At 50.9% G+C, this 26,086-nt stretch overlaps 1 protein-coding gene across 1 annotated transcript; it reads right to left on the reverse strand.

Annotated features, from left to right (window-relative positions):
• Positions 1-294: 294 nt before the first annotated feature.
• Positions 295-26,036, reverse strand: anapc16 (anaphase promoting complex subunit 16). Its single transcript, XM_085970653.1, has 3 exons — positions 25,862-26,036; positions 2,273-2,347; positions 295-692 (listed from the first exon to the last, which is right to left on the reverse strand). The coding sequence occupies exons 1-3, from the start codon at positions 25,983-25,985 to the stop codon at positions 577-579; spliced, it is 315 nt and encodes a 104-aa protein (XP_085826779.1). The 5' UTR covers positions 25,986-26,036; the 3' UTR covers positions 295-576.
• Positions 26,037-26,086: the final 50 nt, after the last annotated feature.

A 26,086-nucleotide genomic window follows, 5' to 3' on the forward strand; every position in this document is an offset into this window, starting at 1 on the left:
GCAATATTTTTGGAGCTGAAGGATGAGGGGGAAAAAATCCAACTGACAGGGCACACCACAAAATGCCCCGCTCCAGCAAATTCTGCCCCAATATTACAAATATGATCCATATTTGATCAGTTGGACCACCAGTAAGTTGCTAAAGATTTGCCCTATAAAAGTCTGGCTTCCAAACACAAGTTGTGAATATCCTAAGTGGAATTTTAGTCCTCCAGCCCTTCAACCACCAGATCCTTGTCTTTTCCAAACTAAACTAAATACATATTGTCTGAATTTAGCATTCAGTCCAAGAAATTAGTTTGTAAAATAATGTCAAAATTTATTAACTAACACAGTCCGGCTCTCTCAGATTCATACATCATTTAAAAAATCTTTAATGTCCCAAATAAATCCCCTGAACACACAGAACCCCACGTCTATTATGTACATTTAAAACAGTATTCAAAACACTCACTAGTACACATTTTTTTTTTTTTTTTTTTACAGAGAAGAATATTACGCGTTTCTCCCACAATTTCAATCTGCCAAGAAGCATAAAGCTTTCAAAGTGGCGAAATAAGCCCAGTCTGTTTCATCTCATCCAGAGGAAGGAGTGAATCCCAGCAGCTGCTCGATTGGTTTGTAGCGCCATTCATCTGCCTCCAACTCTTCGACCAAACTAGCCAGCTTCTCCATCCGTGAGCACTGTTGTTCTAAGAGGGGGAAGAGACGAGGGGAATAAATGAAATTATAAATTGGAAGAAATGTTTCAGATGCAAGTTCACCATTTGTTTTGGTATAGGCAACATCATTCTTCAGAGCCGTAGCTTGTTTCCTGATGACAGATATCCTCCTGATATGCACTTGAAGTGCCGTAAACTACAGGGCTACGGACCAAGAGCTGGAAAGTGGGATTAGGCTGGAGAGCTCTTTTTCGGCCGGCACAGACACAATGGGCCGAATGGCCTCCTTCTGTGCCGTAAATTTCTATGATTCTATGAAATCCAGCTCGGCTTCTCAATATAAAAATAGAGCTTTGGTTTCTCCTTCCAAGCCAATCTCACATTTACCGATTTCTCTACGGATAGCCTGACTCCCATTTCAGGAGAAAGATGTGCTCCTCTGGCTCGTTTGTCAAGAATAATGGAGTTTGGTGTTTGTGGAGACTTTCTAGGAACTTATTCAGCTACGGTAGATTTACAAAAATGACTGCAGTTCCGGGAAAACCTACTCTCATACAACCGAGTGCCTTCCAGAATAAAGAGCTTACTCTGAACTCTGACAAGTCTCAAAACCCTTTAAAATGTTTGCCATCTATGGCCAATATTCCTCCCTCAACAAGTACCCTGAGAAACAGATTAATTGCTCATTCATCTCCATACTGCTCAAGGCAAAGTAGATGCTGCAATTAAATAACAGAAAATGCTGGAAATACGCAGCATCTGCGGAGAGAGAAACAGAGTTAACGTTTCAGGTCGATGACCTTCCATTAGAACGTAGATGCTGCATTTGACCATCATAGCCCATCGCTTTCAAATTATTCATTGAATAAATCACTGTGGCATTTTGAGATAATGGCTAAAACGCTATGTAAATTTAAATCTTGCATTTCCGCCATGGAGAAAAATCAATAATCAGGAGGACTTGTCTGAAAGAGAAGGTAAGACTTGCATTTATATAGCGCCCTTCGTGACTTTAGGACATCCCAAAGCCCTTTACAACCAATTAAGTATTTTTGAAGTGTAGTCGCTGTAGGAAACGTGGCAGCCAATTTGCACACAGCAAGGTCCCACAAACAGCAATGTTATAATGAGCAAATAATCTGTTTTAGTGATGTTGATTGAGGGATAAATATTGGTCAGGACACCAGGGAGAACTCCCCTGCTCTTCTTCGAAATAGTGCCATGGGATCTTTTATGTCCACCTGAGAGCAGACGGGGCCTCGGTTTAACGTCTCATCCGAAAGACGGCACATCCGACAGTGCAGCACTCCCTCAGTACTGCATTGGGAGTGTCAGCCTAGATTATGTGCTCAAGTCTCTGGAGTGGGACTTGAACCCACAACCTTCTGATTCAGAGGCGAGTGTGCTGCCCACTGAGCCACGGCTGACACACCAAAGAATTTTTTTTTTTTTTTTTTTGAGGGGAAAATTGGTTGTACTAAATATAGTCCTGCAGCATTTTATATTCACTTCACATAATTATTCACATCATATATATATATGCACACACACTATATTTTCACATCATATAAATATATTGTTGTATCTCCACTGCTGCTCTGTGACTTTACCTCGTTTAACCTGCCTCAACGTGTGAGCCACCTGATAGCTGAAAACTGCTTCACACAGGAACCTCTCGGTAGCATCTGTCAAAACAGAAAGAAACAAAGCGCTGAAATACGGCCCACTTCATTTAGCAGCAAGTGCACACACAAATTCTCCTGAACAGAAAATGTCGTCTGTATGCAGATTCATTTTTCTCTCTCCTGCCCGTAAAAGTTATTTTACAACAGTGAAGTTTTACAGACGACGAACCTCTCGTGCACAGTGCACCCAGTCGCATTTAAACCGTCGGATTGTCGTAACCAATGCTTGGTCAGAGGTAGCTTTTAAAGAGCGACTTAATAGAGGAGAGATAGAGGTTCAGGGAGGGGATTCCAGAACTCAGGCAGCCGAAGGCACGGCTGCCAATGGTGGAGCGAAGGAAATCGGGGATGCGCAAGAGGCCAGAATTGGAGCAGATATTGGAGGGTCGTGGGGCTGGAGGAGGTTAGAGATAGGGAGGGGGCCAAGCCATGGAGGGATTTGAAAACAAGGATAACATTTCTTTTTAAATTGAGGGGTTGTCGGATTGGGAGCCAATGTAGGTCAGCGAGCACAGGGGTTAAGGGTGAATGGGACTTGGTGCGAGTTAAGATACGGGACAGCAGGAGTTTTGGATGAGCTCAAGATTAGAGGGTGGAAGCAACGTTCCTGCTAAGCTGCGCAGCCGGAGGTTGCACCCAGACCGGCTCAGCGGCTTTAACATGGAAGAAACCACACATGCGCGGAAATTTGACTGGGCCGCACAGCCAGTTAAAGGGAACACGCACAGAATTTTTTTTTTTTTTTTTTTTTTTTTAAAAAGAGGGAACATTGGGTGGAAGGCGGAAGGCTGGCCAGGAGAACATGGGAATAGTCAAGTCCAGAGGTAATGAGAATCTGTGAAAAGAGAAACTGTGTCTCCTCAGAGGCTGATGAGTGTTTGCAGCATTTTATATTCACTTCACATCATTATTCACTATATATCTATCTCATTAATTTTCCTACCTTTCCCCGTTTTTCCAGGTAGGCCTCGAAGCCTCGGCCTCTCCTCCGCACCTACGCCCGAGCTAGGCACCTCCCGGCCCCCGATCGCCGCCATCTTTGTGAAGGCTGGAGGGGCGGGCCTCAGCCGAGCGCCGCTACCGCCGCCATCTTAGTAAAGGCTGGTGCGGCGGTGGCGGCACGGAGCTCTGCGGAGCAGGTGCACGGCGTCGTCTAACTCGCGCGCCCCCCCCCCAGTCTGTCTCTCTCTCTCTCTTCCCCGCGCCTCCTGACTGCGCGGGGGAAGAGGCCCAGCGCACGCCGCATTCGGAGACTTCAACTCCGTGACAGGTAAGAAGGGTCTTCGTTGACGTTGGGCGGGTCCCTCGGGTGCTGATCCCTGGCGGTGTGGGCCGGAGCCCGGCTCTTACCTTGCCCGGAGAGCGGGCGGACGGCGGGGCCTGGAGTAGCAAATCGGGCACCACGGCAGAAGAAAAACTGAGAGCGACAGAGGGGAACAACGTCAGAGAGACAGAGAAATAGGGAGGGAGGAGAGGGAGAGGGGCAGGGAGGGAGAGGAAGAGAGAGAGAGGGTGGGGGGAGGGGAGCGAGAGAGAGGGGGGGAGGGGAGCGAGAGAGAGGGGGTGGGGGGAGGGGAGCGAGAGAGAGGGTGGGGGGGAGGGGAGCGAGAGAGGGTGGGGGGGAGGGGAGCGAGAGAGGGTGGGGGGGAGGGGAGCGAGAGAGGGGGAGGGGCGCGAGAGAGGGGGAGGGGGGCGAGAGAGGGTGGGGGGGAGGGGGGGCGAGAGGGGTGGGGGGAGGGGGCGAGAGGGGGGTGGGGGGCGGGGGGCGAGAGGGGGTGGGGGGGCGAGAGGGGGTGGGGGGGAGGGGAGCGAGAGGGGGTGGGGGGAGGGGAGCGAGAGGGGGTGGGGAGCGAGAGGGGGTGGGGGGAGGGGAGAGCGAGGGGGTGGGGGGAGGGGAGAGCGAGGGGGAGGGAGAGAGTAAAGCAGGGAGAGACAGGAGGAGAGAGAGGGTGAGGGAGGGAGAGCGTGAGGAGAGGGGGAGGGAGAGTAAAGCAGGGAGTAAAACTCCCATACCTACTGGGGGAGGAGAGAAGCTGTGTAACACTGGCGGCACACTATGTTACAGCTTGCCATGAACAGAGGGACAACCAGTAAACTAAGAAAAGAGTATATATAAATAATGCGATTGTATATTTATACACTCAGGGATATACCTGTTTATACACTATGAATAGAACTGCGTTTATGTGTTCAACCATAAATGTATTATGATGCTTTGGCAACATAAGATGTACCTTATCATGCCAATAAAGCGATTTGAATTTGAATTTGAGAGGGTGAGGGAGGGAAAGTGTGAGGGGGTGGGACAGGGAGGGAGAGCTTACCTTCTTCCTTCGCGGGGTCCATCGGGCCAAGTTCCCCCCCGTCGCACTCTCTCTTCCCCCCCGGTCGCTCTCTCTCTTCCCCCCCAGTCGCTCTCTCTCTTCCCCCCAGTCGCGGCTCACTCTCTCTTCCTCCCCCCCAGTCTCTCTCTCTCTCTTCCCCCCCCAGTCTCTCTCTCTCTTCCCCCCCCCCCCCCCAGTCGTTCTCTCTCTTCCCCCCCCCCACAGTCGCTCTCTCTCTCTCTTCCAACAACAACATGCCCTCAAAAAAGCCTCGGCACCGCCGGGCACTCCAGCTAGTATAAATATATATACACACACATCACATAATAAGAACATAGGAGCAGGAGAAGGCCATTCAGCCCCTTGAGCCTGTTCCGCCATTCAATGTGATCATGGCCGATCAGGGACCGAACTTTGCCCCATATCCTGTACTACCATTGGTTAACAAAAAGCTTTCAATCTCTGATTTTAAACTAACAATTGATCTAGCATCAATGGACATTTGCAGAAGAGGGTTCCAAACTTCTACCACCCTGTGTGTCTGGAAGTGTTTCCTAATTTCACTCCTGAAAAGGTCTGGCTCTAATTTTTAGACTCTGCCCCCTAGTCCTAGAATCCCCAACCAGCGGAAATAGTTTCTCTCTATCTACCATATCTGTTCCCCTTACTATCCTGAAAACTTCGATCAGATCACCCCTTAACTGTAGTGTATGTAACCTGTACCACCTTAAGAGACTACCTTAAGGTGATGAACTACTTTCTGATGGCTCCTGTATATTGTAGTACCGGTGGTGACCACACCGGTATATAAACCCTGTGGAGCAGTTTGTATTTCAGTTCAGCCCTGACCCTCAATTACTAAAGACCTGTTTAAGTATTCTGTTGTCTGGGTCCAGTTATTCAGCATAACTACATTTGGGAAAACACAGACTCAACAGTGGCGACGAGTCTGATCGTACCTAGCGGCAGAGTTGCATCCAAGGAAGCTTCGTCCTCAGAACGGGCGTCGAAAAGGGGCATCCGCCCTCATCATCCTGCTGAGCACCGCATCGCACGGGAGGCATCGAGAACCCGGTTTGGATTTGCTGGCCACGAAGTCCACCACCAGCAACAGGCAGTGATCATCCCTTCTACGACAGCGGCGGGTAAGCCCGATCTAGCGACACGGAGAGAAAGTCGGCCGAGTTGTCAGTGGGAGAAGGGGAGGGAAACCGAAGAAAAGGGCGGAGAACATGACCGCAGCCGGTGAAAAGGGCCGGACTGCAATCGGGCAGAGACGCGCAGCAGCCAGAAAAGCGTTAATGTCCACGAGGACCGCGGGAGCGGCGGGGAACAAGAACAGCAGCGTCGGGGGAAATAAGGACCGCTGGGAGGCGAGAACGGCAACAGCGCAGTAATCGCCATTTTAGTCGGAGGGGGAAGATGATAAGCGCGGGAAAAGCCGCCAAGCGCGGGAAGCCGCCATTTTGGAAAAATAAATAAAATAAAGGAAACTCAACAAGATGCCAAAAATGGGTAACATCACTGCTTTTGATAGCGATGTAGAAGATTGGGCCACTTATGTGGAACGCGTTGAAGTTTACTGTACAGCGAATGAGGTACCGGCGGATAAGAAAGCACTAACCATATTAAACTCGATGGGTGCGAAGACGTACGGGTTAAGGCACCTTGTAACACCAGATAAACCGGTAGGAAAGAGTTTCGCTGAGATTGTTACTATCCTGCAAGAGCATTTAAACCCCACGCCGCTGCTGATAGCAGAACGATTAAAATTTTACAAAAGAATTCAGCTTAAAGAGGAAAGCAACGCTGAATTCTTAATCGAACTGCGCAAGTTATCAAAGTACTGTCAGTTCGGTACAGGACTAACAGACGCTCTGAGAGATAAGTTCGTGTGTGGGCTACTAAAGGAAGGAACCCAGAAGCGACTGCTAGAGGAAAAGGATCTTACGCTGGACAAAGCTTTCAGCATTGCAGCATCGCACGAGGCAGCAGCATGAGGCACTGCGGAAATGCAGCAAAGGCCATCGGAATTCAGCACCAATGAAATGGCATTGGGTGCAGCAAAGTGTTATCGTTGCGGAAGGACAACGCATGATCAGAACCAGTGCTGGTTCAAAGATAAAGAATGCAGGAAATGCGACAGACTTGGTCACATAGCGAAAGTATGCCGGTCAGGAAAGACCAGCAACAAAAAGTCGCCGCAGGAGAAGTACAAGAAAGTACACAAGGTGACAGAGAACAGTTCGGATGAACAAAAGACAGATTCAGACTCCAGCAGTAAGGAACTGGGTTGTCTAAAAATACATAATGTGGGTAACACAGCAGACCACCAAACTATCTGGGGTCATGCCTCGGATAGCAGGAGTCCAAGTGAAGATGGAATTGGACACTGGATCGGCATTGACAGTCATGAATAAGCAAGAGTACAAAAGGTTATTCTCACACATTCCCCTGAGGGATACGGAGATTGTATTGAAAACATACACGGGGCAAAGAGTATACCCCATCGGAAAGATAAAGGTAAAGGTGGTCTACAATGGTAAAGAAAGTCAGGGAATGGACTTGTATGTGTTACCTGAGGGAGGTCCACCACTACTGGGACGGGAATGGATCCGGAGAATAAATATGGACTGGCATTCCTTACAAGCACTAACTGTAGATTCCTGTAAAGAGGACGATGTCAAACCTAAACGACTGTCCAAAATATTGGACGATGCTAAGGAGGTGTTCCAACAGGGACTGGGAACACTGAAAGGAATTACGGCAAACATCAAGGTTGAAGAACATGCAAACCCAAAATTTTTCAAAGCCAGACCGGTACCTTATGCGATACGACCTGCTGTGGAAGCAGAGCTGGAAGGGCTAGAGCGTTCAGGAGTACTGTCAAAGGTGGACTGGAGCGAATGGGCCACGCCCATTGTTCCCGTCATGAAGCGTTCATTGAGCAAAAAGCCGGGGGAACCTGGGAAGGTTCGCATCTGTGGCGATTTCAAGATCACTGTTAATCCGGTTCTTCACACGGTGCAATATCCGCTTCTGCGGATTGAGGATATCTTCGCTTCGCTGTCTGGCAGGAAACACTTCACCAAGATAGACCTGGCGCAGGCGTACTTACAGATGGAAGTTGATGAAGCGTCACGCCAGTATCTCACGATCAACACACATAAGGGCTTATATCGGTATAATAGACTGGTTTTTGGAGTGGCATCGGCTCCAGCGATTTGGCAAAGGGCCATGGAGCAGGTATTACAGGAAATTCCAGGCACACAATGCTACCTGGACGACATTCTGATTACAGGAGATGATGATAAGGAACACCTCGCGAATTTGGAGCAGGTGCTCACCAGATTGAAAGAATATGGACTCAGAGTTAATCGCCAGAAATGAGAGTTCTTTCAGAAGCGAATCTCGTACTGCGGTCACGTCATTGACCAGGAGGGGCTTCATAAGTCACCTGACAAGATCGAAGCTGTTGTGAAAGCTGCCGCTCCGGAAAATGTATCCCAGTTGAGGTCGTTCCTTGGGTTGATTAACTATTACCACAAGTTTCTTCCAAATTTATCCACGGTGTTACACCCGCTGAACACTTTTGCAAATGGGAGTAACATGGAAGTGGAGCGAAGACTGTAAGCGGGCTTTTCAAAAAAAGCAAGGCACTGATCACCTCTAAGGAAGTGTTGGCTCACTTTAACCCAACGCTGCCTATTCGTTTAGCTTGTGATGCTTCTCCATATGGTATCGGGGCAGTGCTCTCACATAAGTTGCCAAATGGCTTGGAAAGGCCAGTCGCGTTCGCATCCAGATCATTGACCTCCGCTGAGCGCAACTATGCTCAGATAGATAGGGAGGCTCTCAGCCTCGTGTGGGGAGTTAAGAAATTTAACCATTACCTGCAAGGCCAAAGGTTTACGCTGCTGACAGATCACCAGCCGTTGGTTTCCATCTTTAACCCTAAGAAGGGTGTTCCGGTTATGAAGGCGCAGAGGCTTCAGAGGTGGTCCCTTTTCCTAGGGGCACATCAATATGATATCGAATTCAAAGGTACAAAGCAACATGGTAATGCTGATGGGCTGTCGCGCCTGCCACTACCTACAGCGGAAGCGGCACCGGCAGTTGACCCTGTCGAGATATTTCACTCGACCATCATCGAATGCTTACCAGTCACCAATGCGAGTATTGAGAGAGACCAGAAATGACCCGACACTGTCTCGGGTCTACGATTTGACAGTGAAGGGATGGCCAACACATGGCGAACCACTGTTACCGGCATTCTCAGCCAGACGAGAGCAGCTGTCCGTCTGTCAAGGAACATTGATGTATGGAACAAGGGTGATTATTCCTCCTAAATTAAGGGAGAGAGTTCTGAAGGAACTGCATGAAGGTCATCTGGGGGGAGTCAAGATGAAAGGCCTTGCTAGGGCTTATGTGTGGTGGCCAGGTATCGACAAACAAATAGAGGATCTGACTAAAAGCTGCTCAGGGTGCCAAAAAGTTCAAAATGCACCTCCAATTGCACCGCTGCATCCGTGGGAATGGCCTTCAACCCCATGGCAACGTGTGCATATCGACTTTGCAGGTCCATTCATGGATTCCATGTTTTTGATAGCGGTAGACGCACATTCTAAATGGCCAGAAGTGATTAAGATGTCGACCACTACCTCTGAAAAGACGATCGCAGTTCTAAGAACCATATTTGCAAGGAATGGGCTGCCGGAACAGATATGTTCAGACAACGGACGACAGTTCGTGTCAGAAGAATTCCAGAAATTCATGAAGAAGAATGGGGTGAAACACTATACATCTGCCCCATATCATCCGGCTACAAATGGGTTGGCCGAGAGATTTGTACAAACGTTCAAAAAGGCGATAAAGGCCATGAGCGAAGACCATATTCCACTACAACACAAGGTGGACAATTTCCTGATGGCATATCGAAACACCACGCATGCAGTGACAAATCAAAGCCCTGCCATAATGTTCTATAACAGGAGGTTGCGGTCCCGATTGGATTTGTTAAAACCCAATGTGCGTAGGGAAGTCGAAAACAAACAATTCCAGCACGTAAATAACAAGGGCACTCGGAGTTTCGAAATAGGACAACCAGTGTTGGCCAGGGACTATAGGAATGATAAATGGCAATCCGGAACAATTCGTGCCCGACAAGGACCCTTGATGTACACGGTAGACGTTGGTGAGAACGTAATACGACGTCATGCTGACCAACTTGTGGAATCGAGAACAAGGGTCGACCCCATGTCTACGGCAGAGACACCAGTTGAAGAAGTTATTGAGCCTGTAGCATCTACCTCAGACTCGAACGTGCATGATGATGTTCAATCCATAAGAGATCAAATGGATGAGTCACCCCAGCAACGAGAACCAGAGACCCCTGAAAGGCGTTATCCGGCCCGGATCAGGAGGCCTCCTCAGAGACTGAATCTTTGAACAGTTTTGTATGAAAGTTGTATATATGTTATCCATGTTATGTTTAAATTGGGGTGTACACTGTTAAGCTAAAAGGGGAGGAATTGTAGTGTATGTAACCTGTACCACCTTAAGAGACAACCTTAAGGTGATGAACTACTTTCTGATGGCTCCTGTATATTGTAGTACCGGTGGTGACCACACCGGTATATAAACCCTGTGGGAGCAGTTTGTATTTCAGTTCAGCCCTGACCCTCAATTACTAAAGACCTGTTTAAGTATTCTGTTGTCTGTGTCCAGTTATTCAACATAACTACATTTGGGAAAACACAGACTCAACATTAACCTTCTAAATTCCAGGAATACAACCCTAGTTTGTGTAATCTCTCCTCGTAACTTAACCCTTGGAGTCCAGGTTTCATTCTGGTAAACCTACGCTGCACTCCCTCCAAGGCCAATATATCCTTCCTAAGGTGTGGTGCCCAGAACTGCTCACAGTGCTCCAGGTGTGGTCTAACCAGGGTTTTGTACAGCTGCAGCAGAACTTCTACCTCTTGTATTCTAGTCCTCTAGATGTAAAGGCCAGTGTGGTGTATGTGCCTTTAAGAGCCCCAGGTGTGCTTGATATACCTATCAATTCATCGCGACGAGTTAAGACAGTAACTATAGGTTTTTATTGGCTAAATAACAGAGCCCACCCTCGTGGGTGATCGGATCCAACAAGGAGGAATACCAACCAGTCGACCACCTTTATACCTGGGCAAGTAGGTGGAGCCATGGGCGGAGTCAGCAGTGGTCAGCCCAGGTATAACAGCGTGACAAGAGGCGACCTCGTGTAGTGATACAACAGTGTAAACAGTGATAACCATAGTGTAACGATAGTGAACGATAAAAGTGGTTTACCACATTCACCCCTTGTTTAGATTTGAGTCCGGCGGGGTGAAGTGTACTACCAGTTCGGGTATGTCAGTCTGTCCGGAGGCCTCGTAAGCCTTTCCGATCGTCGCAGCAGCGGCGGCGGTGATGCAGTATCCGATGTTAATGCTGGTGTCTGCGTGGTCGGCGAAGGCTCGTGGGGTTCCGGCATGCCGTCTACCTGGGCTGGATTTGGGGGGGTGGTGGGGGGTAACGGTGGTGTCTCAGGGGTGCCTGAGGGTGCAAGGTCTCGTAAGGAGACTGTGTCCTCCTGCCCGTCTGGGTATGCCACATAGGCGTACTGGGGGTTGGCGTGCAGGAGGTCCACCCTCTCGACCAGGGGGTCCGTTTTATGGGCCCTCGCGTGCTTTCGCAGCAAGACGGGCCCCGGAGAGGTCAGCCAAGTTGGTAGCGTGGTTCCCGTAGTCGACTTCCTGGGGAAAACAAACATTCGTTCATGGGGGGTGGCGTTAATGGCAGTGCAAAGCAGTGACCGGATGGAATGCAGCGCTGCTGGGAGGACTTCCTGCCAGCGAGAGGTTGGGAGGCCCTTGGACTTTAAGGCTAAGAGAACGGCCTTCCAGACAGTCGCGTTCTCTCTTTCCACCTGGCCGTTCCCTCGGGGGTTGTAGCTGGTGGTCCTGCTTGCAGCAATACCTCTCGCTAGTAGGAACTGGCGAAGTTCCTCGCTCATGAAGGAGGAGCCCCGGTCGCTATGTATATAGTTCGGGAACCCGAACACGGCGAAGAGGTCGTTCAGGCATTTGATGACCGTGGTACTGGTCATGTCTGGGCAGGGGAAGGCAAAGGGGAAACGGGAGTACTCGTCAATGATGTTGAGGAAGTACACATTGCGGTCAGAGGACGGGAGGGGCCCCTTAAAATCGATGCTCAAGCGCTCGAAGGGGCAGGTGGCCTTGATCAGGCTTGCTCTGTCCGGCCTAAAGAAATGCGGTTTGCATTCGGCACAGGTTTGGCAGTTCCTGGTCATGGTCCTGGCCTCCTCGATGGAGTAGGGCAGGTTGCGGGCCTTAATGAAGTGGTAAAGTCTGGTGACTCCGGGGTGGCAGAGGTCGTTGTGGAGGGTCTGCAGTCTATCAATTTGTGCGTTGGCGCATGTACTTCGTGATAGAGCATCTGGGGGTTCGTTCAGTTTACCAGGCCGGTACAAGATCTCATAATCATAGGTGGAGAGCTCGATTCTCCACCTCAAGATCTTGTCGTTCTTGATTTTGCCCCTCAGCTTGTTATTAAACATAAAAGCGACCGAACGCTGGTCGGTGAGGAGGGTAAATCGTTTGCCTGCCAGGTAATGCCTCCAGCGTCGTACAGCCTCCACGATCGCCTGGGCCTCCTTCTCGACCGAGGAGTGTCGGATCTCAGGGCCCTGGAGGGTCCTTGAGAAGGAGGCCACCGGTCTCCCCTCCTGGTTAAGGGTTGCGGCTAGGGCGAAGTCAGATGCATCGCTCTCCACTTGGAAAGGGATAGACTCATCCACCGTGTGCATTGTGGCCTTAGCAATGTCTCCCTTAATGAGGGAGAAGGCTGCGCACGCTTCTGCCGTCAGGGGGAAGGAGGCGGACTTCATGAGGGGTCTGGCTTTGTCCGCATAATTCGGCACCCATTGGGCATAGTAGGCGAAGAGCCCCAGGGTCCTCTTCAGCGCCTTTGGACAGTGGGGGAGGGGAAGCTCCATGAGGGGGCGCATTCTTTCGGGGTCGGGGCCGATGACTCTGTTCTCTACTACGCAGCCGAGGATGGCAAGGCGCGAGGTGTTAAACACACATTTCTCCTTATTGTAGGTGAGGTTCAGCCGTTGGGCCGTACGGAGGAATCTCTCCAGATTAACATCATGGTCCTGCCGGTCGCGGCCGCAGATGGTGACGTTATCTAGATAGGGGAACGTGGCTTGCAGCCCATTCTGGTCAACCATCCGGTCCATCTCCCTTTGGAAGACGGAAACCCCGTTGGTGACGCCGAAGGGAACCCTAAGGAAGTGGTAGAGGCGGCCATTCGCCTCAAAGGCGGTATACTGGCGGTCCTCAGGGCGGATAGGGAGTTGGTGGTAGGCCGACTTAAGGTCGATGGTAGAGAATACTCGGTACTGTGCAATCTGATTGACCATATCAGATATGCGGGGAAGGGGGTATGCGTCCAGCTGGGTGTACCGGTTTATGGTTTGGCTGTAGTCGATGACTAGGCGGTTTTTATCGCCGGTCTTAACAACTACGACCTGGGCACGCCAGGGGCTGTTGCTCCTCTCGATGATGCCCTCTTTCAGGAGATGCTGCACCTCAGAGCTAATAAAAGCTCTGTCCCCGGCGCTGTACCGCCTGCTCTTGGTAGCGACGGGTTTACAGTTGCGGGTGAGGTTGGCGAACAGGGAGGGGGGCGGAACCCTGAGGGTGGATAGGCCGCAGGTGGTACGCAGTGGGCGGTTTAAAGGCTGTTGGTTGTCGACTGAGAGTGGGGGGAGGGGTCCACCGTATGCCAAAGTGACACTTTGAAGGTGGGATTGGAAATCCAGCCCTAGTAGGACGGCAGCGCAGAGTTGGGGCAGGACGAGAAGTTTAAAATTTTTATACTCCGTGCCCCTAACCGACAGGGTCACAACACAGTATCCGCTGATGTCTGTTGAATGGGACCTCGACGCCATCGAGATCCGGTTGCGCGTTGGCTGGACAGTGAGGGAGTAGTGGCTCACCGTGTCTGGATGGATGAAACTCTCCGTGCTTCCGCTGTCGAACAGGCAGGTCGTGGCGTGGCCGTTTACTTTGATGTCCATCATGGACTTGGACAGGTGGTGCGGGCGAGCTTGGTCCAGTGTGACGGAGGCTAGTGTATGGCTGAGCGAGCTGTAGTCTGCGGGTGAGGCTGTGGTCGGGTCTGGAGACAAGGTGGCGGTCGAGTGTGGTGAACAAAATGGCGGTGCCCACGACGTTACACAAAATGGCGGAGAAGATGGCCGCCCCCACAACTCACGAGGCACTGCCGGTGTCGGTGGCCTTGATCAAAGATGGCCGCCCCCACGACTCACACGAGGGGATACTGGCATCTGTGGCCTTGATGAAAGATGGCCGCCCCCACAACTCGCATGAGGCACTGCTGGCGTCTGTGGCTTTCCCCCTGCAGGCCTTCGCGAAGTGGCCTTTCTTGTGGCAGTCGGAGCAGGTCGCGTTTCTTGCAGGGCAGCGCGCCCTCAGGTGTTTCGCCTGGCCACAGAAAAAGCAGCTGGCGTCCCGATCGCGGGGCTCCGATGTCGCAGCCGGTACCGGGGGTGGCGGTCCCGATCGGGTCCGGGATGCCGACGCTGAGGTAGGTCCCAGAGGCGGCGGTGCGAGGGGTATTGTGGTCGGGGTCGGGCCCGAGTCCCAGGGTCGCGCAGCACAGTACCTGGAATACGCCTCGAGGTCCCGATGGGCCACTTCCAGAGAGCGAGCGAGTGCTGCAGCTGTGTTCAGGTCGAGGTCCTTTGATTCGAGCAGTCTTTGCCGTGAGTAGTCGGACCGAAGGCCTTTCACGAAGGCATCGCAGATATTCCCTTCAGTATTTTCTGCAGCCGTTACAGCTTTAAAGTCACAGTCCCTGCCGAGTGTTTGTAGCGCCCGTAAAAATTCATCTACAGACTCTCCTGGCTGTTGCGGGCGGGATCTTAGGAGATGTCTGGCATACATAGAATTTACCGGGCTCCGGTACTGCTCTTTCAGCAGGTTGAGGGCGGCCTCGTATGTAGTAAGGTCCTGGATGAGTGCAAATACTTTAGGGCTCACTTGGGCGGTCAGAACTCTTAGTTTGGATCTCTGAGGCACGCCGGATTCTCCCAGGTAGGATTCGAAACAGCTCAGCCAGTGTTTGAAGTCGAGGACTGAGTTTGCTGCCTGTGGGTTTAGATCCAGGTACAGCGGTCGGAGGGCTCGCAGTCAGGCCGGCTGCTGTGGCTGTTGTAGCTGGGCGTCTGACTGGTCGTTTGGCTGCTCCGTTAAAGACATTTCAAAATTTAGCCAATAAAATTGATATACCTATCAATTCATCCAATGAAAAGCGACGAGTTAAGACAGTAACTATAGGTTTTTATTGGCTAAATAACAGAGCCCACCCTTGTGGGTGATCGGATCCAACAAGGAGGAATACCAGCCAGTCGACCACCTTTATACCTGGGCAAGTAGGTGGAGCCATGGGCGGAGTCAGCAGTGGTCAGCCCAGGTATAACAGCGTGACAAGAGGCGACCTCGTGTAGTGATACAACAGTGTAAACAGTGATAACCATAGTGTAACGATATAACAGTGATAACCATAGTGTAACGATAGTGAACGATAAAAGTGGTTTACCACAGTGCTGTAATGCCGGTAATTGCCACTCGGGCTATATAAGCCTGTATATTGTGTATATCCGTTAGAACCCCCCCCCCCCCCCCAGACTTTGCTTAGTAAATACCTATGAACCAACTCCTGTCTTCAGTGTCTTTATCAACACACGGACACTACAGTGGCGACGAAGTGGAAACGGACTTACCTGCAATTCGGCAGCACCTCAAGGACATCGATTCCTCGGGCGTCCAGAAGACTCAAGGAAGTGAGAGAAGCTGTGGTTTCACCAGCTGGCCAAGCTGGTGGCAGGTACGGCGCTAATCCTTCCTGGGCGTCAGGCTGGGGCTCCAGCGGCTGGCTCTACTGCTGAGACAGGCAGCGAAATCGGAGGCAAGCAATAACGGACTGGGAGGGAGCACTCGGGAGACGGCCCGCGCGGCAAGCAGGTCAACGTTCAGACCTCCGGCGGGAACGAGTCTCCAACAGTAAATAAAAAAGAGAACGGAAACCGCAGTAAACAGCGTTGTTATCGGCAGCAGCGGCGGGAAAGCGCGGGAAGCGCCATATCTTTGCTCCAGAAAAGAAAAAAAAAGCGCGGGAAGCGCCATATCTTTTCTGAAATGCTTAAATCTGGTAATATTGATGCTTTTGATAGCGAAAGAGAGGATTGGACCACATACGTGGAAAGAGTAGAGGTTTATTGCACTGCAAATGGAATAGAAGATGAAAAAAAAGCTTCAGTACTTCTGAACTTAATGGGCGCAAAGACATACAGGCTGTTACGAAATGTAATCACTCCAGCCGAACCAAAGGACAAGAATTTTAAAGAAATTGTTGATACCCTGCAGGAGCACTTAAACCCAACACCGCTGCTGGTAGCGGAACGATTCAAGTTCAAGAGAAATCAACACAAGAATGAAAGTAACGCTGATTACCTAACCTAATTAAGAAAGCTATCAAAGTACTGCCAATTCGGGGCAGGACTATCAGATTATCTTCGAGACAAATTCGTTTGCGGTCTTGTGGTAAACCACTTTTATCGTTCACTATCGTTACACTATAGTTATCACTGTTATATCGTTACTCTATGGTTATCACTGTTCACACTGTTGTATCACTATACGAGGTCACCTCTTGTCACGCTGCTATACCTGGGCTGACCGCTGCTGACTCCGCCCATGACTCCACCTACCTGCCCAGGTATAAAGGTAGTCGACTGGCTGGCATTCCTCCTTGTTGTATCCGATCACCCACGAGGGTGGGCTCTGTTATTTAGCCAATAAAAACCTATAGTTACTTTCTTAACTCGTCGCTTTTCATTGGATGAATTGATAGGTATATCAATTTTATTGGCTAAATTTAAAAATGTCGACACCTGAGCAGTCAAACGACCAGCCAAGCGACCAGCCAGACGCCCAGCTACAACAGCCACAGCAGCTGGCCTGGCTGCAAGCCCTCAGACCACCGTACCTGGATCTAAACCCACAGGCAGCAAACTCAGCCCTCGACTTCGAACACTGGCTGAGCTGCTTCGAAGCCTACCTGGGAGAATCCGGCGTGCCTCAGAAATCCATGCTAAGAGTTCTGAACGCCCAAGTGAGCCCTAAAGTATTCGCACTCATCCGGGACCTTAAAACATACGAGGACGCCATCAACCGGCTGAAAAGACAGTACCAAACCCCGGTAAATTCCATGTATGCCAGACACCTCCTGAGATCCCGCCCGCAACAGCCAGGAGAGCCCGTGGAGGAATTTTTACGGGTGCTACAAGCACTCGGCAGAGACTGTAACTTTAAAGCGGTAACGGCGGCAGAAAATACTGAAGACAATGTCCGCGATGCCTTCGTGAAAGGCCTGCGGTCCGACTACTCACGGCAAAGACTACTGGAAGCAAGGGACCTCGACCTGGACAAAGCTGCAGCCCTCGCTCTCTCTCTAGAGGTGGCCCATCGGGACCTCGAGACATACTCAAGGTACTGTAACTCGCGACCCTGGGACTTGGGACCGACCCCGACCGCGATACCCCCCGCAGCAACCCCCCTGGGACCTACCTCAGCGTCGGCGTCCCGGACCCGATCGAGACCGCCACCCCCGGTACCGGCCCCGACATCGGACCCCCGCGATCGCGCCGCCGGCTGCTTCTTCTGCGGCCAGGCGAAACACCCGAGGTCGCGCTGCCCAGCCAGGAACTCTACCTGCTCTAACTGCATGAAGAAAGGCCACTTCGCTAAGGCCTGCAGAGGTGGATCATCAGAGGCCAGCAGTGCCTCATGCGAGCTGTGGGGGCGGCCATCTTCCTTCAAGGCAACAGAGGCCAGCATCCCCACGTGAGTCATGGGGGCGGCCATCTTTGATACAGGCAACCGACACCAGCAGTGCCTCATGTGAGTTATGGGGGCAGCCATCTTCTCCGTCATTTTGTCCAACCTCTGGGGAGACGCCATTTTACCCACCACGCCCGACCGCCACCGTGCCTCTAGACCTGACTACCGCCTCAACCGCAGACTACAACAACTCGCTCAGCTATACACTAGCCTCCGTCACACTGGACCAGGCCCGCCCGCATCACCTGTCCAAGTCGATGATGGACATCAAAGTAAACGGCCACGCCACGACCTGCCTGTTCGACAGCGGAAGCACGGAGAGCTTCATCCACCCAAACACGGTGAGCCACTACTCCCTCCCTGTCCTGCCAATGCGCAACCGGATCTCAATGGCATCGAGGTCACACGCCACAGACATCAGCGGCTACTGTGTTGTGACCCTGTCGGTTAAGGGTACGGAGTATAAAAATTTTAAACTCCTCGTCCTGCCCCAGCTATGCGCTGCCGTCCTACTAGGCCTAGACTTCCAATCCCACCTCCAAAGCGTCACGCTAGCATACAGCGGACCCCTCCCCCCACTCACAGTCGACAACCAGCAGATTTTAAACCGCCCACCGCGTAACACCTGCGGCCTATCCACCCTCAAGGTCCCGCCACCTTCCCTGTTCGCTAACCTCACCCCCGACTGCAAACCCGTCGCTACCAAGAGCAGGCGGTACAGCGCCGGGGACAGAGCTTTCATTAGCTCTGAGGTGCAGCGTCTCCTGAAGGAGGGCATCATCGAGGGGAGCACCAGCCCCTGGCGTGCCCAGGTCGTGGTCGTTAAGACCGGCAATAAAAACCGCCTGGTCATCGACTACAGCCAGACCATAAACAGGTACACCCAGCTGGATGCATACCCCCTTCCCCGCATATCTGATATGGTCAATCAGATTGTGCAGTACCGGGTATTCTCCACCATCGACCTTAAGTCGGCCTATCACCAACTCCCTATCCGCCCCGAGGACCGCCAGTATACAGCCTTCGAGGCGAACGGCCGCCTCTACCACTTCCTTAGGGTTCCCTTCGGCGTCACCAACGGGGTTTCGGTCTTCCAAAGGGAGATGGACCGGATGGTTGACCAGAACGGGCTGCACGCCACGTTCCCCTATCTAGATAACGTCACCATCTGCGGCCGCGACCGGCAGGACCATGATGTTAATCTGGAGAGATTCCTCCGTACGGCCCAACGGCTGAACCTCACCTACAATAAGGATAAATGTGTGTTTAACACCTCGCGCCTTGCCATCCTCGGCTGTGTAGTAGAGAACGGAGTCATCGGCCCCGACCCCGAAAGAATGCGCCCCCTCATGGAGCTACCCCTCCCCCACTGTCCAAAGGCACTGAAGAGAACCCTGGGGCTCTTCGCCTACTATGCCCAATGGGTGCCCAATTATGCGGACAAAGCCAGACCCCTCATGAAGTCCACTTCCTTCCCCCTTACGGAGGAAGCGTGCGCAGCCTTCTCCCTCATTAAGGGAGACATTGCCAAGGCCACTATGCACGCAGTGGATGAGTCCATCCCCTTCCAAGTCGCGAGCGATGCATCCGACTTCGCCCTAGCCGCCACCCTTAACCAGGAGGGGAGACCGGTGGCCTTCTTCTCAAGGACCCTACAGGGCCCTGAGATCCGACACTCGTCGGTCGAGAAGGAGGCCCAGGCAATTGTGGAGGCGGTACGACGCTGGAGGCACTACCTGGCAGGCAAACGATTTACCCTCCTTACCGACCAACGTTCGGTCGCTTTTATGTTTAATAACAAGCTGAGGGGCAAAATCAAGAATGACAAGATCTTGAGGTGGAGAATCGAGCTCTCCACCTACGATTATGATATCTTGTACCGGCCAGGTAAGCTGAACGAACCCCCCGATGCTCTGTCACGAATTACATGCGCCAGCGCGCAAAGTGATAGACTTCAGACCCTCCACAACGACCTCTGCCACCCCGGGGTCACCAGACTTTACCACTTCATTAAGGCCCGCAACCTGCCCTACTCCATCGAGGAGGTCAGGACCATGACCAGGAACTGCCAGACCTGTGCCGAGTGCAAACCGCACTTCTTTAGGCCGGACAGAGCAAGCCTGATCAAGGCCACCCGCCCCTTCGAGCGCCTGAGCATCGACTTTAAGGGGCCCCTCCCGTCCTCTGACCGTAATGTGTACTTCCTCAACATTGTTGATGAGTACTCCCGTTTCCCCTTTGCCTTCCCCTGCCCAGACATGACCAGTACCACGGTCATTAAATGCCTGAACGACCTCTTCGCCTTGTTCGGGTTCCCAAACTATATACATAGTGACCGGGGCTCCTCCTTCATGAGCGAGGAACTCCGTCAGTTCCTACTAGCGAGAGGTATTGCTGCAAGCAGGACCACCAGCTACAACCCCCGAGGGAACGGCCAGGTAGAAAGAGAGAACGCGACGGTATGGAAGGCCGTCCTCTTAGCCTTAAAGTCCAAGGGCCTCCCAACCTCCCGCTGGCAGGAAGTCCTCCCGGCAGCGCTGCATTCCACCCGGTCACTACTTTGCACTGCCATCAACGCCACCCCCCATGAACGAATGTTTGCTTTCCCCAGGAAGTCGACTACGGGAACCACGCTACCAACCTGGCTGACCTCTCCGGGGCCCGTCTTGCTGCGAAAGCACGTGAGGGCCCATAAAACGGACCCCCTGGTCGAGAGGGTGGACCTCCTGCACGCCAACCCCCAGTACGCCTATGTGGCATACCCAGACGGGCGGGAGGACACAGTCTCCTTACGAGACCTCGCACCCTCGGGCACTCCGGAGACACCACCTTCACCCCCCCCCCCCAATTCCAGACCAGGTAGACGGCATGCCGGAACCCCACGAGCCTTCGCCGACCACGCAGACACCAGCATTAACACCGGATAATGCAACACCGCCGCTGCGACGATCAGAAAGGCTTACGAGGCCTCCGGACAGACTGACATACCAGAACTGGTAGTACACTTCACCCCACCGGACTTAAATCTAAACAAGGGGTGAATGTGGTAAACCACTTTTATCGTTCACTATCGTTACACTATAGTTATCACTGTTATATCGTTACTCTATGGTTATCACTGTTCACACTGTTGTATCACTATACGAGGTCGCCTCTTGTCACGCTGCTATACCTGGGCTGACCACTGCTGACTCCGCCCATGACTCCACCTACCTGCCCAGGTATAAAGGTAGTCGACTGGCTGGCATTCCTCCTTGTTGTATCCGATCACCCACGAGGGTGGGCTCTGTTATTTAGCCAATAAAAACCTATAGTTACTTTCTTAACTCGTCGCTTTTCATTGGATGAATTGATAGGTATATCAGGTCTCTTAAGTGAAGGAACACAAAAAAGACTGCTTTCTGAAAAAGATTTAACATTGGACAAAGCTTTCAGTATGGCCCCAAGTGCGAATTTTTCCAAAATCAGATATCATATTGTGGCCACAAAATTAATAATGAAGGGTTGCATAAGTCACCTGAAAAAATTGAAGCGGTTATAAAAGCCCCAGCACCTGAAAATGTTTCACAATTAAGGTCGTTCCTGGGATTAATAAATTACTATCATAAATTTTTACCGAACTTATCAACTCTTCTACACCCTCTTAATGAACTTCTACAAACAGGAGTGATTTGGAAATGGAACGAAGACTGTAAACGTGCCTTCCATAAATGCAAAGACTTAATCACATCCGAAGAAGTTTTGGCTCATTACAACCCGTCACTGCCAATCAGACTGGCGTGCGATGCATCCCCTTACGGCATAGGAGCAGTATTATCCCATAAATTCCCTGATGGCTCAGAACGGCCGATAGCTTTTGCGTCACGCTCATTAAACTAAGCTGAGCGTAACTATGCCCAAATCGACAGGGAAGCACTCAGCCTGGTATGGGGAGTGAAGAAATTCAACCATTACCTTACCTTGTTGACTGACCATCAACCCCTCATCTCCATATTCAACCCTAAAAAAGGTGTTCCCATTATGTCAGCACAAAGGCTACAGAGGTGGTCCCTTTTTCTCGGGGCACACCAATACAACATAGAATACAAAGGGTCAAAACAGCATGGGAATGCTGACGGTTTATCGCGCCTACCGTTGCCAACGGTAGAAGAGGCACCTACAGTAGACCCAGTAGAGATGTTCCACTCTACCATAGTGGAATGTCTACCAGTGACAAATTCTGCCATTGAAAGGGAGACGAGAAATGACCCGACTCTCTCACGGGTCTACGATTTAACAGTGAAGGGATGGCCAGCACATGGCGAACCACTGTTGCCAGCATTCTCGCAAAGAAGAGAACAGCTGTCAGTGTGCCGAGGAACCTTGATGTGTGGATCCAGAGTGGTGATTCCACCCAAACTCCAGGATAAAGTGCTAAAGGAGCTTCACGAGGGGCATCTGGGTGGAGTGAAAATGAAGAACCTAGCTAGGGCGTTTGTATGGTGGCCAGGTATCGATGGAGACATCGAAGAAATGACCAAGAGCTGCCTAGGATGCCAGAAGGTCCAAAACGCTCCACCACAAGCCCCTCTACATCCATGGGAGTGGCCCTCATCTCCCTGGCAAAGGGTGCACATCAACTTTGCTGGTCCATTTATGGACTCAATGTTCTTAATCGCGGTGGATGCACACGCCAAGTGGCCGGAGGTAATAAAGATGTCCTCCACCACCACGGAAAAAACCATCACAGTATTATGGACCATATTTGCCAGGAATGGGCTGCCGGAACAGATATGTTCTGATAATGGACCGCAATTTGTGTCCGAAGAATTCAGAAAGTTCTTAAAAAACAATGGGGTTAAGCACTACACGTCCGCCCCATACCATCCCGCCACCAATGGATTGGCTGAAAGGTTTGTCCAGACCTTCAAGAAGGCCATAAAGGCCATGGGTAATGAAGACATAAAACTTCAGCACAAGGTGGATAACTTCTTATTCGCATACAGGAATGCAACACATATGGTTACCAACCAAACTCCCGCCATGATGTTCTTCAATAGAAACCTAAGATGCCGGCTGGATTTGGTCAAGCCCAACATCAGAAGGGACGTGGAGAACCGGCAGTTTCAAGGCATGAATGAAAGGCCAACTAGGGCCTTCCAGATAGGTCAACAGGTTTTGGCCCGGGACTACCGTACCGAGAAATGGCAGCCTGAAACTATCTGCACACGACTAGGACCACTGATGTATACCGTGGACATCGGAGAAAGCATAATAAGGCGCCATGCTGACCAAATCATAAAGTCATCCGAAAAGGGACAACCTACACCACAACTCTATACATCTAACGATGAAGTAGAGATACCCATATCTACCTCCGATCCGGTGATACTGGAACCCGATGAACCCGACACTGGCATTCGAGCCGAATCAGCCTTGCCAGAAGAACCTACTACACCACAAGAAACTACTACACCCACGAGGCGTTATCCGGACCGAGTCAGGAAGCCTCCTGAGAGACTAACTTATAATTAATTAACTACAGCAATGTATATTATTTTGCTTATAACATGTAATTAATAATTACTTAAAATATGATGTACTGGTTAGCTAAAAAGGGAGGAATTGTGGTGTATGTGCCTTTAAGAGCCCCAGGTGTGCTGTAATGCCGGTAATTGCCACTCGGGCTATATAAGCCTGTATATTGTGTATATCCGTTAGAACCCCCCCCCCCCCCCCAGACTTTGCTTAGTAAATACCTATGAACCAACTCCTGTCTTCAGTGTCTTTATCAACACACGGACACTACAGCCAGCATTCCATTAGCCTTTGATTATTTTCTATACTTGTTCATGACATTTTAATGATCTATGTACCTGGACACCACCCTCCCCCCCAGTCCCAGTCTCTTTGGACATCCACTGCTTTTAGCCTTTCACCGTTAAGAAAGTACCCTGTTCTATCCTTTTTAGGTCCAAAGTTCACATTTGCTTACACTGCAATCCATTTGCCACAGTTTTGCCCATTCACTTAATCTATCAATATCCCTTTTTAATTTTATGTTTTCATCTACACTGCCACCTATCTTTGTGTCATCAACAAATCTGGATATGACTTTCTATGCCATCGTCTAAGTCGTTAATAAATATTGTGAATAGTTGAGGCCCCAACACAGATCCCTGTGGGTCACCACTGGTCACATCCTGCCAATTAGAGTATCTGCCCATTAGAAACATAGAAAATTAGGAGTAGGCCATTCGGCCCTTTGAGCCTGGTCCGCCATTCAATATGATCATGGCTGATCCTCCATCTCAATACCATATTCCCGCTCTCTCCCCATACCCCTTTCACGTCTAGAAATCTATCTATCTCCTTAAATATATTCAGTGACTTGGCCTCCACAGCCTTCTGTGGTAGAGAATTCCACAGGTTCACCACCCTCTGAGTGAAGAAATTTCTCAGCTCAGTCCTAAATGTCCTACCCCGTATCCTGAGACTGTGACCCCTCATTCTAGACCCCCCCCAGCCAGGGGAAACATCCTCACTGCATCCAGTCTGTCTAGCCCTGTCAGAATTTTACATGTTTCAATGAGATCCCTTCTCATTCTTCTAAACTCCAGTGAATACAAGCCTAGTTGACCCAATCTCTCCTCATACGACAGTCCTGCCATCCCAGGAATCAGTCTGCTGAACCTTCGCTGCACTCCCTCTATGGCAAGTTTATCCTTTCTTAGGTAAGGAGACCAAAACTGCACACAGTACTCCAGGTGTGGTCTCACCAAGACCCTGTATAACTGTAGTAAGACATACTTACTCCTGTACTCAAATCCTCTTGCAATGAAGGCCAACATATCATTTGCCTGCCTAACTGCTTGCTGCACCTGCATGTTTGCTTTCAGTGACTGGTGTACAAGGACACCCAGGTCCCTTTGTACATCAACATTTCCCAATCTATCACCATTTAAATAATACTCTGCCTTTCTGTTTTTCCTACCGAAGTGGATAACTTCACATTTATCCACGTTATACTGCATCTGCCATGTATTTGCCCATTCACTCAACTTGTCTAAATCACCTTGAAGCCTCTTTGCATCCTCCTTACATCTCACAATCCCACCTAGTTTCGTGTCATCAACAAACTTGGAAATATTACATTTGGTTCCCTCATCCAAATCATTGATATATATTGTGAATAGCTTGTGCCCAAGCACTGATTCCTGCGGTACCCTACTAGTCACCGCCTGCCACCCCGAAAAAGACCCATTTATTCCTACTCTGTTTCCTGTCTGTTAACCAATTTTCAATCCATTATCCCTACTGCCTGTCTCCTGCCACTCAGCCAATTTCCTAACCAGGTCACAGATAGACTTGTATTTATATAACACCTTTCATGACCTCAGGACGTCCCAAAGCTCTTTACAGCCAAAAGTGTAGTCACTGTTGTAAAGTAAGAAACGCGGAAGCCAATTTGCACACAGCAAGCTCCCACAAACAGCAATGTGATAATGACCAGATCATCTGTTTTTGTTATGTTGGTTGAGGGACAAATATTGGCCCCAGGACACCGGGGAGTGCTCTTCTTCAAAATAGTGCCACGGGATCTTGTGTGTGTCGGAGCTCCGAGTAGAGTGCTTGTTTTGGGAGTCTCGTATCGGGCATGCGGACAATGTGACCCGTCCATCGGAGCTGATCGAGCGTGGTCAAAGCTTCGATGCTGGGGATGTTGCGGAGGCAGCGTTGGTGGTACCTCTCCAGTGCTTTGAGGTGCCTGCTGTACATGGTCCATGTCTCTGAGGCATACAGCAGGGCGGGTATCACTGCTGCTCTGTAGACCATGAGCTTAGTGCCGGGTTTGAGGTCCTGGTCTTCAAACACTCTTCCTCAGGCGACCGAAGGCTGCACTGGCACACTGAAGGCGGTGTTGGACTTCATCGTCGCACTCCCTCAGCACTGCACAGGGGGTGTCAGCCTGGATTTTTATGCTCAAGTCCCAGGAGTGAGACTTGAACCCACAACCTTCTGACTGAGAGGGGAGTGTTGCCCACCGAGCCACAGGGTCAATAATTTGCCCTCAACTCCGTGGGCTTCTACCTTAGGATATATCCACACACCCATCATATATATTTCCATCTCTCTCTATATAGCGGCCCAGTTTAGCCCCGCAGGGGCCAGTGTGAAGGGACTGAGAATCAGTGCGGCCTCCCCGGGACCGAGCCCGGGGCCTGGCCTCGCCTCACCTTCCAGCAGCTCGCCGGCTCCCTTGGCCGAGGTGAAGAGCACTTTCCGCGGAGGGCTCAGCTCGGACACGCCAAAGCCGCCGCCCGCCGCCGAGGACGACGAAGACGACGCGGAGGCGGCCATCGCCGACACACTGCCGTCAACCGGAACCCCCGTGACCCGGCACACTTTACGGCGGAAGGTCAGCTTTCACCTCACTTCACGACACCCAGTGAAAAGGAGGT

Source organism: Somniosus microcephalus, chromosome 29 (genome assembly GCF_052327205.1).
Source record: "Somniosus microcephalus isolate GS21.2 chromosome 29, FLI_Smic_1.0, whole genome shotgun sequence".
Lineage (NCBI taxonomy): Eukaryota > Metazoa > Chordata > Chondrichthyes > Squaliformes > Somniosidae > Somniosus > Somniosus microcephalus.

Excerpts from the sequence above, each read along its gene's own strand:
- anapc16 (XM_085970653.1), bottom strand. The coding sequence starts at position 25,985 with ATGGCCGCCTCCGCGTCGTCTTCGTCGTCCTCGGCGGCGGGCGGCGGC. Across the intron at positions 2,348-25,861 it reads AGCCGGCGAGCTGCTGGAAG|ATGCTACCGAGAGGTTCCTG; the intron begins GTGAGGCGAGGC and ends CTGTTTTGACAG. Across the intron at positions 693-2,272 it reads GTTGAGGCAGGTTAAACGAG|AACAACAGTGCTCACGGATG; the intron begins GTAAAGTCACAG and ends TCCCCCTCTTAG.